The following is a 13,563-nucleotide window of genomic DNA, read 5'->3' on the forward strand; positions in this document are numbered from 1 at the left end:
AGTCATCGAGCAAGCTAATACACATATTTAGATAAATTAATATACAGTTTCTAGAACATGGTATTCACCAGTACGTAATATAGGGGCAGAAGATATATATTTAGCAAATTAGCTATCTAGCAATATATTACATATATCGAGGCAAATTGATAAATAGTTTTCAGAATGTCATATTCATCAATATACACTATATGGTGAGGTAATACATACTCATCGATTTTTTGACATATATTAGAAGCTTCTTTTATATATTGGATACATCCAATAGTGATTTAATACACATTTTAAGATAAATCAATATATAGTTTTTAGAACATATTTTTTATCAGTACATACTACATGATCAGGTAAAATACATCAAACAAATCAGTCATCTAGCGAGCTCATGCACATCTATAGGTAAATCAATATATAGTTTTTAAAATATGGTGTTGTACCAGCATACAATTTTTTAGCTTTGTCTAATATAAGAAATTATATATATTCTATTTCTTAGATTTCATGAATCCTTAGGTACAAATATCTTAAGGGATTTCGAGGAGGAGAAAATGACTCGAAAAGAGAAGGAATAATCCATGGATGGGAGAGATGGCTTGATGAGGAAAAAGATAGATAGAGATTTGATGAAGAAGAAAAAGGATACGGATGGTTTCCCTTCGCAGATGGTCTTTTTTAGCGCATGCTCTTTTTTTTTTAAAAAAAAAAAAAGTTTTTGTCCCTCTTTAACTTCTGAGTTTCATCTTGAAAATACGGACAACAGAAGACATGGCAAAATAAAAATTCTGCCCCATTTGATATTCTATAGTGCCCACCTCATTTGATTTTCGTTTGTTTCTTGACGTATTGATGGGAGTTCCAGGCTGATCCAGCTGCTGCGATTTGCAAGCTCTAGATCATCTCCTCAGATAAGTACTGCAATTTTGATAGTTTGCTGTGATTTCTGCTGTGACAAATATGCAGGACAAATATTCGTGATATCTGACTCTTCTTTGCTTGTGCTGAACTTAAAATGTTTCCATAGTGCCCGTCATCACTTGTTCTGGTTGATATAATCCGAGAAGTAGATGAACAGCAGCACATGGTAGGAGTTATTTCTGATCTCATGGCTGCGTCAGTGGCCTTGCCTGTGGCACCATCAAAAGCAACTCTAAGACAAGCATGCTAGTGGGACTTCTCTTTGGTGATTAGACCACTGGATGAGAACTGGTGCTTCAGCTTGGGACCGTGCATCTGAAAAAACGCCTGGCTCTCAGAAAGACTGAAGAAACTGACATTTCGATTGGTTGTAAGAGACTGGCCTGTTTCTATTTGGATGGCTGAGAGCTAAATTTGGAAATCTAATCAAAAAACTTGATGACGATGTAGGCAATCATGCGTTCTTACCACCTCCCCGTTCTTCCACGGCAAGATACCTCCTTGGTGGGCCTTTAACTCTCTCAAAGAGGCTTCATCTAAAGCATCAACCTCTCCGTTCTGATACTATTTATAATGATCCAGAATTAAGTTCTTTAGTCCTTTATGAATTTTCAGAATTCTCTTATTGTATAGCTAATGTGGGACTAAACACATATCCGCACGGTCTTCGCGTCTTAAAATATTTAAAAAAACAAATAATACTTATTAAATTGATTGCATGAAGGCCATTAGAACTGTAAAAAAAAAAATAGGGTTTTTTGCATGGATATCCTTTTAAATATCGGATTTTGCATGAATACCCTTTCAAAATTGATATTTGCATGTATATCATCGTAAAACTCTGTTATTGTATAAATGTCCGTAATATAACGGTTGTTATAATGGTGTTAAGAAAAATCATATTTATATTAATTAAAAATAAAATAAAATTTTAAAATTATGCTATTGTTTCTGTCTTTTTTTTTTACTATCGGGATCACGATCTATTTGTATGTCTATCCATTAAGGATATTTTAGTCATTTTAATTTGAAACCGTTAATTTTTTAACGCCATTAGATAGTCTGGATACATATGCCAAAATAAAAATAAAAAAAAAGATAGAATGACACAACAAGTGTTTTACGAGGGTATACATGCAAATATCAATTTTGAAAGGGTATTCATGCAAAATTCGATATTTAGAAGGATATCCATGCAAAAAAAATTAAAAAAAAAATACAACGGCCCTAATTGAAAATCTCTACTCTGAAGCTGTTACTTAGGTGACACCAGCGGTTGGGCATCCAAACAAGCAATTTCGTACTTCGCCCAAGCGCCATAAGATTAGATTAGTACGATAAGTGCAGTTAACGATACCTGGTTGAATTCAGGCCATATAATGCGAAGGTCTTTGCGTCTCATCGTGGGATTACTCCTCGCCATAGACGTTGCCATCAGCTTAATGTCCCTAAACCCTGTGGAATTTAGAAAAAGAGCAGGGTTGGCCAACCACACCACCTTTATGGAGACGTCTACAGAACCTGGAATGATGTTCAAATAACAGGGCAGTATGCCTGTTTGAGGGGGCACAATTGAGTGGGGTTTGAAAGAGAGATGGTCCCTCGTTGCGAGCTTGGGCTATGCCATGATCATTGAATTAGGACGTGGGATTCATTATTTCACCTGGTAGATGGTGCCTGACATCATTGTGCATTCCATCACATCCACTCCTACCCATCCTTAGAGGCCACCAAACCTCTTTGATGGGACTTTCCTCAGAGATTTACAATCATGAGGTTGATTTTTTGTATTCTTGCATTTGGACCTTAGGAGTAGTTGAGTTGTTTCAACAAATCCATATAATTGAAACTCTGTTCTTTCCGAGAGAGGAGAGAATCGAAACCTCTTGAGTTTAGAATCAATAATAAAGCTTCAAATTAAAGATTTGCTGATCATAATCTTACTATTAAAAATAATTAGAAACAAAAAAAAAATTACGTGTTTTGGTAGTTTAAAATGAGCGATTAAAATGATGTAAGGTCATATTTTGCTATAGTCTAAGCATTAAAATTTATTGGTTTTCAATTTATATATTATAACATATTTAGATTATGATCAGTAAAATGGATTCTTAATTCTAATGCCTTATCATGTATTCTAGCTTATTAGTACAATGATAATTATCTATTTTTATATCTATATAATGCATAGATTAGAGACCATTAAAATATATAATATTTGATTTTTAGGTAGCTTAATTTAGTAGTATAAATCATAATCAATGGTATGGATCTTAAATTTTAAATATTTCATTATTAGTTTGATCCTCTTCTCTTAAAAGGAGCATAGTCCATCCCCATATATTTACTATTTTGGCAAAGACAATTAGTTTTTGGTCGAATGAGTTCTGATTTCTTCTCATGAGAGGGAGATTGATCACGAGTTGATTTCGAGCCAAGCATTCCTAAGTAAAATAGTTCAAACTTGGTTCGTTCCTTGGAAAATGAGCTTTAAGCAAGCATTCATTGCAGCCAAATTAAAGCTTCAACTTAAATTTGCAATTCCGAATAAGTCAAACCATAGAATGGAGCTAGACATTGGCTGTTTTTACGTATTTTAGTCAAGAAAAAGCTCAAAAGCACGTCATCTGGCCAAACCTGAGCTACAGCAGATAGGTGATACATGGTGGCTGGAGATTAATTTAATCAATAAAATGTTGCTTTGGTAGTGGTAGAAACTTTCCATGGTTTGAATCATGCTACAATATTAAAAATACCAGTTCTTATTACTCATGGTTGACGGTACTTGGACCTCCAATATGACCTCTCTCACTTTCCTAACTGCTCATTGGAGCCTCATGGTTAAAAACAGTAGCCAGATCATGTTAAGTATGATAATTAATATCAAGTCAGAAACCATATAAGGGATCACTATTCTCAAAGCAAGCAAACAGATAATGCTTTGTGAGATTTCATGAAGGAGCTGGCGACGCGTGTGCAACTTCTACTTGAACATATATTTCCCCTTTTTTCAAGTGACTGCAACCCAACCACACAAAGATTGAACCTTTCCTTCTCTTTACTTCATTCTGAAATCTTTTATCATGTATGGCCAAGGGACAGGGTTCTTGTCGCTTTTGTTTTTTTTTTGATACAAACCGGGCATAAGCAAAAGTTACAGAAGTAAGAAGTACGTTATATGAGCAGATCTTTCCACAAGAGATACTGAAGATCGGAAGGGGTTGATGAGATTGCTGCCCCTGCAATACAGAAGGCGTTGCGGAGTCCACCAGCTGCTGCCCAATCAACTACGAAGTTACCAGTTTTTCTTATGTGGGTGGCTGTAAAAGTGAACAGGGAGCACTTCCAAGCAAAGATATCCTGCAACAGAGGGTTAGAGAGGGCCGTATGCTTGTGTGATGAGTTCGGAAATGAAATAATAGTAGTTGAGTCGCCTTTAATCCATAATGGTGAAGCATGGTAATTCAAAACTCAGGCTGCCACTAACTCAGCATAAGGAATGGTGCATGGAGATAACGGGCGACCAGCTATACAAAGAAGATTGGCATTAGAGTCTCTAAGCACGTAACCCGCTGCAACCCCATCAAAGTTTAGTTTCAAAACACCCATGGGAAGGGAAAGCCATGCAGCAACAGTTGGGTGAAGAAAATGGTCTACAGACCAAGGCTTTCTATCTTTACGTAGCAATGGAAGTACTGGTTCTTGTTGCATGATTACCCTTTATTACTACTCCTCGACTGTGTTAGAGTGGGATTTGCTTCGATATATACCAGCTGCTGTTCTATCTAGACTTTTCTCTCCGAAGTCTATCCACCCCACATCTATCTACATATATAAATGTAGCATTTCTCTACGAAGATCATATAGAATTATGTTGTTTCATCCAAAAGTTTAAAGAAGAAGAAAGACAAATTAGTGCTCTCTTTGCATGGCATAAATTAGGGGTTAAGTGGGCCCACAGTAATCAAGGCATTTTCATGTACACGTTTCTTATATTGTTTGGGTCGAGTATATATGGTACATGTTAGTTAATATTTTTTTCATACATAATTTTACTGGAGAGACATCCATAATGACATAGGTTATTGACATATATATGTAAGCGATATTACCTCATTGTCTTGCAGTTTGTGTATCATATACAATAACTATTAGTTACTTGAACAAACTTAATTTGGAAGTTGAAAGACGCACTATCATATTATAGGTTTTACTTCTATTTGATGTTGCAACCCAATTTGTCTACCATCAATATTATCTCATCTCTACTAGTAGACAAGGGAGGAAGCTTGATTCAAACTAGTGCAGAGCAAAAGGCATCATGAGAGATGCATGGCTTTTTGGGTCGCTCTATTACAGCTTTGCTGCAGATGATTATATAAATAAAAATTTATGAATAAACTCTTCAAAGTGATCAAATTCACCAACCAGATCTATAGTTGTTATGTCATCCATTGGCACTCGGAATTTATGTTGAGATCCAGAACATCCATTAATTTTTTTTTGTAAGTCTCTAAAAGTCCATTTTAAATTATTTTCTGTGCTTTAATTTCCAAGCAAATCAATTTTATTTTTTTATTTTTCATTAGTGCCCTTTGTTCTTCAATGCTAGCCCAAATTCCTTGTTTCGTAGAAATCCTTCTTAGTCTTCAAATTTAAATGCCAAACCACTGCTATTAGTCCATTGATCAGTCCATTAAAGATTAACGAATCAATCCGATCCAATTATTGATAATTTAATATATTGAGTTCGAACTTCTCCTAAAAGAGATCCAATTATTGATAATTATTATATTTAATTAAATATAATTAAGTATATTACATTTGTCCTAGGTGTAGAAGTGGATGAGACAAACATCCAGGGCTCCTGCTCCTTATGTGGCTCAACATTCTGAAAGTTGCTTGTAGACAACTAGGAGACGACTCCTCTTTCCCTCTACCATGTTTTATCTTTTGATTTTTTTAGATATATTTATATTAGAGTTGTACATCCTATCCATCTTATCAAAAAAATAAAATCCCACCTCTTTTTTTTTCCAAAATAAAATATTTAGCTCCCCTCCATCCTATCCAACAAGTTTTAGTCCGGCTACCGTGAGTGCAATCCCTTCCTCCTTTTTTTTTTTTTTTTTTTTGGTATAACGGCTGCTCACACTACTCTAGGTTGAGTACAGCCAGCAGAATCAAGATACAACAAATGACTAAGCGATGGAGGAGAGGTTCCTGATGTGTCCAAAGGACCTCGCCGGCATGCTGACCCAGTCCACGGATAAGGCGATCCCTTCCCTCACATCAATGCAACCTTAAGAGCAAGTCCACCTTCTAGAGTGGACCCACATGTGGCTCACACTCACTAGGCCCGGAATGGTTTGTGGTATTGGGGAGGTGGCAGGTGGTTCAACCACACAATAAGACACCATCACATGAGATCCCAGCGTAGGCCATGGTCATCAAAGCCCTCCTCGCCATTAGGGATTGGGAGGCTGATTACATCATTAGCTGAGGGAGGTTTGCCAACCAAACCAACCACAAGTTTATTCAAATGGTTATCTCATTTTCTGACTTAGGTCAGCTTCATTGACCAATCCGATTTCCTAACAAGCACTTGATTTCGGCAATGGCAAGCGATTAAAAAATCCAAGAGGGCGGCCCCGAAAAAATAAAATTCAATAAATGGTGATCTCAGCTATAATTTAATAACTAAACATAATAATCATGTGTTGTGAGAAACTAATGTCACATGTCTTCTCTTCATCATGCAATGGACTGGTATCATTTACTTCAAAAATGGGTGCATTAGGTCGATCCTTGTCTAATAAGTAACCAATAATTGAACAAAACAATAATATCTAATGAGTTCGGAACAAAGCTTTATCAATAATTTGTGAATGCATTTAGGAGAGGGGATGAAGAGGAGCAGCCAAGACTGGGTCGCCTCCTATGTAACCCGGCACTCCGGGGATTTTCAGTGGACGTCTGTGTCGGACATCCATCCCTCTTTGTATCTCTTACTGTCCCGCGATATGGCTGAGTGTACTCACGTCAGAGTTATATGAAATGAGTAGCCGCTTTTAACCAAAAAAAAAATGGATGAAAGTATAGAAGCCTTCTAAAATAGAATTTCTTTATTGAGAACAAGATTAAAACGTTCAACATCAGAGAATAATTGAAATACGTATACCGAGTAATGTTTTAATACAAGAGTAAAGCAACATTTGCACGTGTATTGATTGATATTGTTTATAGAATTTGAGTGAAATAATCTCAAACCAATCTAATTATTGCGTGTGGTTTTGCACTCGAAAGCGAGGCACAACTACGTCTGTAAGGAAATCCTGTCGGATCCTAATTTTGGAGCCATTTTTCATGGTTAAAATAACCTTCAATATAATTTGATACAAGCTATGTCCTTTGCAAGCAATCAAGTTCATGGGCCTAACCATCTCAAACTAAACAAATTATTTATGATTTACATTTGAATGTTCAACAAAATGAAGTTGAATTGTGCTAAATAATCTTAGAAAAAGAATGTTGCTTAGGCAAAATCATCTGATTTGATCCTTTATCTAGACATTCTAATCTTTAATTGATGTAGGAGAAAGATATTGTTGCAGGTCATAATTAGGAGAGCACCACCACTAGTGCAGTAGGATTGTCAAACGTAAACATTTATCTAAGCTAGTGCTTTAGTTTCCTCCTTTCTTAACAATGATAGTATGGTAGTTAGATTCATGGCATGTTTCTTGCTAAAAAATCAAAATACTCGTAATCTATGATTTAATTCAACCATAATCTCTTTCTCATTGTCTCACTTACTCATCCAGTAGATCATGGAGAAACTTAACCACCCTCATATGCCCAATATATCTATAGCCTATCTTATATGGTTCTCACAAACTCAATAAGTCTAAAAGGCTAGACAAATGAAAGAGTAACACCATATTGGATTGCGGGATGGGTTATTTTGCATGCCAATAAATACCTTAAAGTGAAAGAACATTGAGAGGGGAGAAATGAGGGAGAGGTGAAATGAAGGATAAGACATGTGAGTCGAGGATGGAAGTAGTGTAAATAAATATCAGAGGAGACGAGTAGAACAAATATTGCCATTGGAATCAATAAATATGAAAAAAAAAGCAAGAATAATAGGAATTGAAAAAAAGTAACATACCAGGATGGTGCTTCGAGGGTGGGCATGCCATATCATTTTTTTATCTATAATTACTATTTTTAACGTAAAAGTTTACACTAGCTGCCCACTGAGCATATTCATATCTAGGTATAAACTTTAAAGTCATGGTTATATATTACGGGAACCTATACAAGTATATATTTTGTGGTTATGCATTAGATAAATTTTAGATATTTATATAGAAGCGAGAAACTTAAATAATACATTCTAGCTAGTTTTTTTTGGATATGGCATTGAAATGTTTTAAATAATATTAAAACGATCTATTCTATAATTTATATAGACTAGAGGACCTACACGAGAATCTATATGAATATATATTTAGTCCTATATTAGTTATATATTAAATAAATTTTAAATATTTATATAAAATAAAAAAAAATTAAATAATATTTTTTAATTTTTAATTTTTAATTTTTAATTTTTAATTTTTGGTGAGGTTCTGAATTGTTGCGTTTATCACATGAGAAGAAAAATAGAAGGCCTTTGGCTCTGAGTTCTCAGTAATGACCCAAGCCCGCACTCCATCTCTTGCTTCTTTCTTAAAGCCCTCTCTTCTTTCCACCCCAATTCCCTACTTCCTCTCCTTCTCCTCTCTCCCTCTCTTCCTTCCTTCCTTCACTCTAAGATATCCGAATCCCACTTCGTAAGTCTCTTTGGCCAGTCTCTATAGGAGAAAAGGGAAGAGCTTTGGAACCCGTAGAAAAGCTGCCGCCTTTTTCTCGCGCGCTTTCTTCTCTCTTCTGGTGGGTACTCCTTCCTTTCATGGCCGTTTACTTGTTTCCTTTTCTGGGGTTCGTTCTTCTAAATAGTTCTTTTTCCTATCAAATGGTTTTGGATATGTCTTCTCTGTTTCCATCTATAAAGGCGCCGCCTTTTTGGAAATTTTCAAAGTTTGTCGCCTTTTTGCGTGTTTTCGATGCACAATTTCCTTCATTTTGTTGTTTGCGATCTTAGATTAGGATCTTAAATCGATTCTTAGTTTCGTTCATTGAAGATGTTATTGTATTTTTATCGGTTGGTTTTCTTCTTCCCAATTTTTCTTTCTTTGTTGTTTTTTTTTTAAGATTTTAGCGCGTCTTCTTTGATTTTCTGGTGCACTATATATGTTTCTTATCTCTTCTTTGTTACGAAGATGGCTCCTTTCACAGGCCTTTCGCTTTGCTCCCTTTTCTTATAATTACCATCATCTTCTCCTTGTATGTTCATTTCTACTATATTATTTTTGTTTTTATTCATTCAGTTAATATGTTTATCTTCCACGTCTCTTTTTTGATGGTTGACATTTCTATTCTTTTTATATTTTCCCCCCCTTTGTAGCTTAATCATTATTCCCTTCTTGTTAAGGTATCATCTTTCTCCGTAACATTAGCTTCAATAACTATTTTTCATAATTCTCCAAACTTCAGTGCATGAAAACTTATTTGTTGGGTTTTTCTTTTTGCTATTAAGTTTCAGCTTGTAACTGAGTGCTGTTCCTCTGTAGTTGTGAAAGGATGGGCGACCATTTTGTGTTGTTGGTGGACCGCTTGCTCACCGAGTCTACGCTGGAAGCCGCCATCAGAAGCAGAAACGATGCCGCTGTTGGGTCTCCTGATTCAGCTTCGATGGTGGAGCTGGAGATTGACCTTCTGCCAAAGAAGAATGTCAGGGATGGGACATCGGCTGAGAAGTTGGTGCAGTGTCGAATTTGCCATGATGAGGATGAGGACTCCAACATGGAGATCCCCTGCTCCTGCTCTGGAAGCTTAAGGGTAAATTGGATCCACCCTTAATTTTGATATATGTTTCTAGATTAGATGAGCTTTTTGGACTGGAATCTGTTGTTCATGTTCAGGTTGTCTGTTATAAAGGCTTTCTATTCAAATTTGATCTTCAGACAGCAGCTTAATTATGGTTTTTAAAGATGAATACAAAACAAATTAGTGATAGACAACTCAGCTAATAGAGTAAACATGGAACGAGAAGTCCTCTTAGTGTCCGTTGAGGATAATTCATATCCAGCATGTACAATTGAACTCTTTTTTCCTGAATCGGCAAAATAGTTTAGTTTTCGCAATGCAATGCAATTTTTTATTCAGGCATGCATAAAGTGATTTGTTTAGAGAACAAAACAACAGTAATCTTTTGGATGCTATCACGGTATCTGATCTAGCTTTAATTTTAAATGAAGAACTGTGCTTACGACAGTGGGAGATATATGAATTTAGGGTTGGGGGCCGGGGGGTGTATTTGATAAAGTATGTGAAAACTTGTTGAACTCAGCCTTCTAGGTAACATTATCTATGTGCAGAATGCCATGGAATTGGTTTCAATGCTCATTTAACGACATGTGAAAGAACTGAAGATATGCTCATTATCTAGTTGTAACCTTTCCTTGTATCTTTCAGTATGCTCACCGCAGATGTGTTCAAAGGTGGTGCAACGAGAAGGGTGACACCATGTGTGAGATATGCCTACAGGTGATACTTATCTATTCTCATCTTTCTTTTTTTTTCAGCAAAAAGTTTTATTTTCTCTTCGTAATTCTTTTCTTCTTACATAGTTATAATTTATACTCTGCAACTTTACTCTTAGAATAATAGTGCACTGACTGAAGCTCTTGTGTTACTATGTGGTCCAGCAATTCAAGCCAGGTTACACTGCCCCTCCGAAGTTGTTTCTGTATGGAAGTATCCCAATGAACTTCAGGTATCTTTTGCCCCCCCCCCCCCCCCCAAAATAATAATAATAATAATAATAATATATATATATATATAAAAAAAAAGGTAACTGTCATTAATACAATCTTATGATATTTATATCAGGGGAAATTGGGAGGTTTCTCAGCGCGATGTCCACAATCATCGATATATAACAATGACTCCGTCAGATCGTGATATTGCAGGTCCTGACTACAGGGATTATTCAGCTTCAAACACAAGAAGCATTATGTACTGTCGCTTGATCACCGTAATTGTGAGTCTTTCTCACTAAACTATATAAAATTTCCATTGTGGCATGCAGATCATATCTGAACATCTAATTCACAATTTTAAATCCTTCTTTCCAGTTCATGGTTCTTTTGATTCTTCGCCATACGCTTCCTATTATTATGAATGGAGCCGAACAGTATTCTTTACCAGTGCTCGCAGTAAGTCTCACGGTAAACATTCCTTCCATTTCTTTAACACTTCTTAGATGAGCTTACAGAAATTCACTGCTTTAATTGATGATCTGACTCTGAATTAGTTATTGCTGTTGAGGACTGTTGGAATTATCCTACCTCTCTATATAATGTTGAGAGCAGTTACCACATTTCACTGCCGGCGCCAGCAGCAGGCATGTCTTGTTACCTTTCCCTGGTGACTGGAGATTCTTGAAAAACATTTGTCTTTTCTTTTGGTCTTTCGAGTATCTGCCTCTCTTCCTGAAATGGAAGCCTTTTATCTATTATTTGTTAATATTCTAGGAGACAGATGGAGCTTCCACTTTAGCATCTGAAACAGAGAATGGGCGACCGCAACCTATGCATCCTCAACCACACATCATTCGTGTCTACTAGGGAGAGCTGAATGCAGATGTGTTGGCTCCATAATATGTGCAATGAACAAATGGAATTTGTGGGGCTAGCATTTTGAGAAAACTTAAGCTTCAGATGGATTATCATGAGCTAGAAACTACATATAAAATAGGCATCATATTGATTGTCTATATATAAATATGTTGTAATAGTTTTGACATTCCAAATGATGCCCCCTCGCTTAAGATACCTAAAGATGAAGTGTATATACATTTTCGATTAATTAAAGAAAGCACAATTATTCACGCCGATTCAGGTATTGGTAAAATGTATGCCAGCACTTTGATACAAGGTAGTTTTCTTGCAACTAGTTCCTCTTTTCTGAATGAAGTAAGATGAAAGTGTAGAACAGAAAATTTAAGAGCTTGGAAACACTTAAGTGTACAAAGAAAATTTAAGACATTGGAAAAAACTTGATGAATTGTATACACTTTCTATTAATTAAAGAAGACACAATTATTCACACCCATTCAAGTGGTTTAAAAAGTCTGCCAGCGCATTGGTGGTATACTGTGCAACAAGTTCCTCTTTTCTGAATCAAGTGAAATAAAAGTGGAAGAGAGAAGATTTAAGAGCTTGGGGAAACTTCAGGGAACAAGGCTAGGAGGTTTGTGATTTTAATAGAGAATGTATTCTTGCCTCTTAGATTGGAGCCACAATGATTAGAGATAAAAGAGGAGCTATCTGTGAAGTATCTAGACAAGAGGATTGGCTGGTAGGTGTGGAAGAACTTGACCTTTGAGAGAAGATTTGTGGATCATGGTCACATGCACTTTGCAAATCTCCCTCTTATTTTGGCATCCACTTTCTGATGCTTCGATCCCTTTTAAAACAAAGTTTCTTTACAGCTTTATTTTTATCAACATCAAATTCAGTTCGACAATTTATTGTTCTTTCATTTTTTTTTTCCTTTCCCAATCCTATATCATGGACTCATTAGTAATGTAATGACTAGATTGAGTGTCATTTGTCACTATAAATATATATTTTCATATCTGGATTCTTAATTTGATACACCTCCACTCCTTGAATCCTTTGACAACTTTACTTCTTCACTCGCCCAGATGCCACTCCCAGTTCAGAGTACTGAGAAGTGGATACTTTAAGCTCATTTTTCCTTACCAGGATGGAATTTTTCTGAGCTATTTATACTTTTGGTCTGTCTCTCGCGCAGGTGGAGCAATACTTGATACCTACTGCCACTTAATATTCTGTAGGTGATTTAGAGTATGTTCTCACTCTTGACGGTTTGTGCATCCAAGAATGTACTTTATTGCTCATTCATCAATTTTAGGCACTGATGTGTGTGGACAGTGTAAGGCAGGGTTTGGATGCTGGATAGCTAACCAAGGGTAGACTTTTTTTAACTTCAGGTTACCAAATTTTAAGTTATCATGTTTAAGAGTAAAGAAAGCAAGTCTAAGCACTTGAACATTAGCTGAAATTATAGTGTTTAAAGTATGTCTATAGATTTGACGTGGCCCCTAAAAATATTTCATGATCTACAGCAACAGCTGATGATAGGTCCGGAGGTCTGTATAAATTGGCTTCGAGAACTAGAAAGCAACAATTAGAAGAAAGAAGAAAAGAGGTGTAAGGAAAGAAATTTCATCACTATGAAGAAATCAAATCTTGAAATCCTCAGTCTATTTATCAAATTGTTGCTTGAATAGATAGCACCTAGAATATAGAAACTTACAAGCTCCAGAGCTCCTCTGTAATTGAAACTTCCCGTGTGCATCCTGGCCCCTTTGATCTAAACTATTGTTAGATTCGAGGTGTTTTCTGCATTCCGGCATTTTGGGAGGAGGCCCTGGAATGGCCTTGTTGACTCGCTTAGGTTTTTATTTTTGAGCAGATATTGCTTGCCGAGCATTTTTCCAACGTAACCGTA

General features: G+C 36.1%; 1 protein-coding gene and 1 long non-coding RNA gene across 7 annotated transcripts; both read left to right on the forward strand.

The window, feature by feature from the left end:
- The first annotated feature begins 8,595 nt into the window (after nt 1-8,595).
- LOC103705604 (uncharacterized) lies at nt 8,596-11,918 on the forward strand. 6 transcript variants are annotated; one of them, XM_017842382.5, is made up of 9 exons: nt 8,727-8,853; nt 9,428-9,454; nt 9,594-9,861; nt 10,498-10,569; nt 10,731-10,798; nt 10,915-11,065; nt 11,160-11,252; nt 11,339-11,428; nt 11,559-11,918. In XM_017842382.5, the coding sequence occupies exons 3-9, from the start codon at nt 9,604-9,606 to the stop codon at nt 11,649-11,651; spliced, it is 825 nt and encodes a 274-aa protein (XP_017697871.3). In that variant the 5' UTR covers nt 8,727-8,853; nt 9,428-9,454; nt 9,594-9,603; the 3' UTR covers nt 11,652-11,918. The 6 variants fall into 6 exon arrangements, with proteins under 6 accessions (XP_008787604.3, XP_008787606.3, XP_089780777.1 ...); XM_088703816.2 differs by having other exon boundaries at nt 8,738-8,853; nt 11,160-11,240; nt 11,559-11,854; XM_008789382.6 differs by lacking the exon at nt 9,428-9,454 and having other exon boundaries at nt 8,596-8,853.
- Nucleotides 11,919-12,824: 906 nt separating this feature from the next.
- LOC149768702 (uncharacterized) lies at nt 12,825-13,270 on the forward strand. Its single transcript, XR_016396096.1, has 3 exons — nt 12,825-12,896; nt 12,994-13,042; nt 13,178-13,270. It is a non-coding gene; the product is annotated as an uncharacterized LOC149768702 (long non-coding RNA).
- The last annotated feature ends 293 nt before the right edge of the window (nt 13,271-13,563 follow it).

This window comes from Phoenix dactylifera, chromosome 1 (genome assembly GCF_051530095.1).
Source record: "Phoenix dactylifera cultivar Ajwa chromosome 1, Ajwa_hap1_PhDact_Kaust_v1.1, whole genome shotgun sequence".
Taxonomy (NCBI): Eukaryota; Viridiplantae; Streptophyta; class Magnoliopsida; order Arecales; family Arecaceae; genus Phoenix; species Phoenix dactylifera.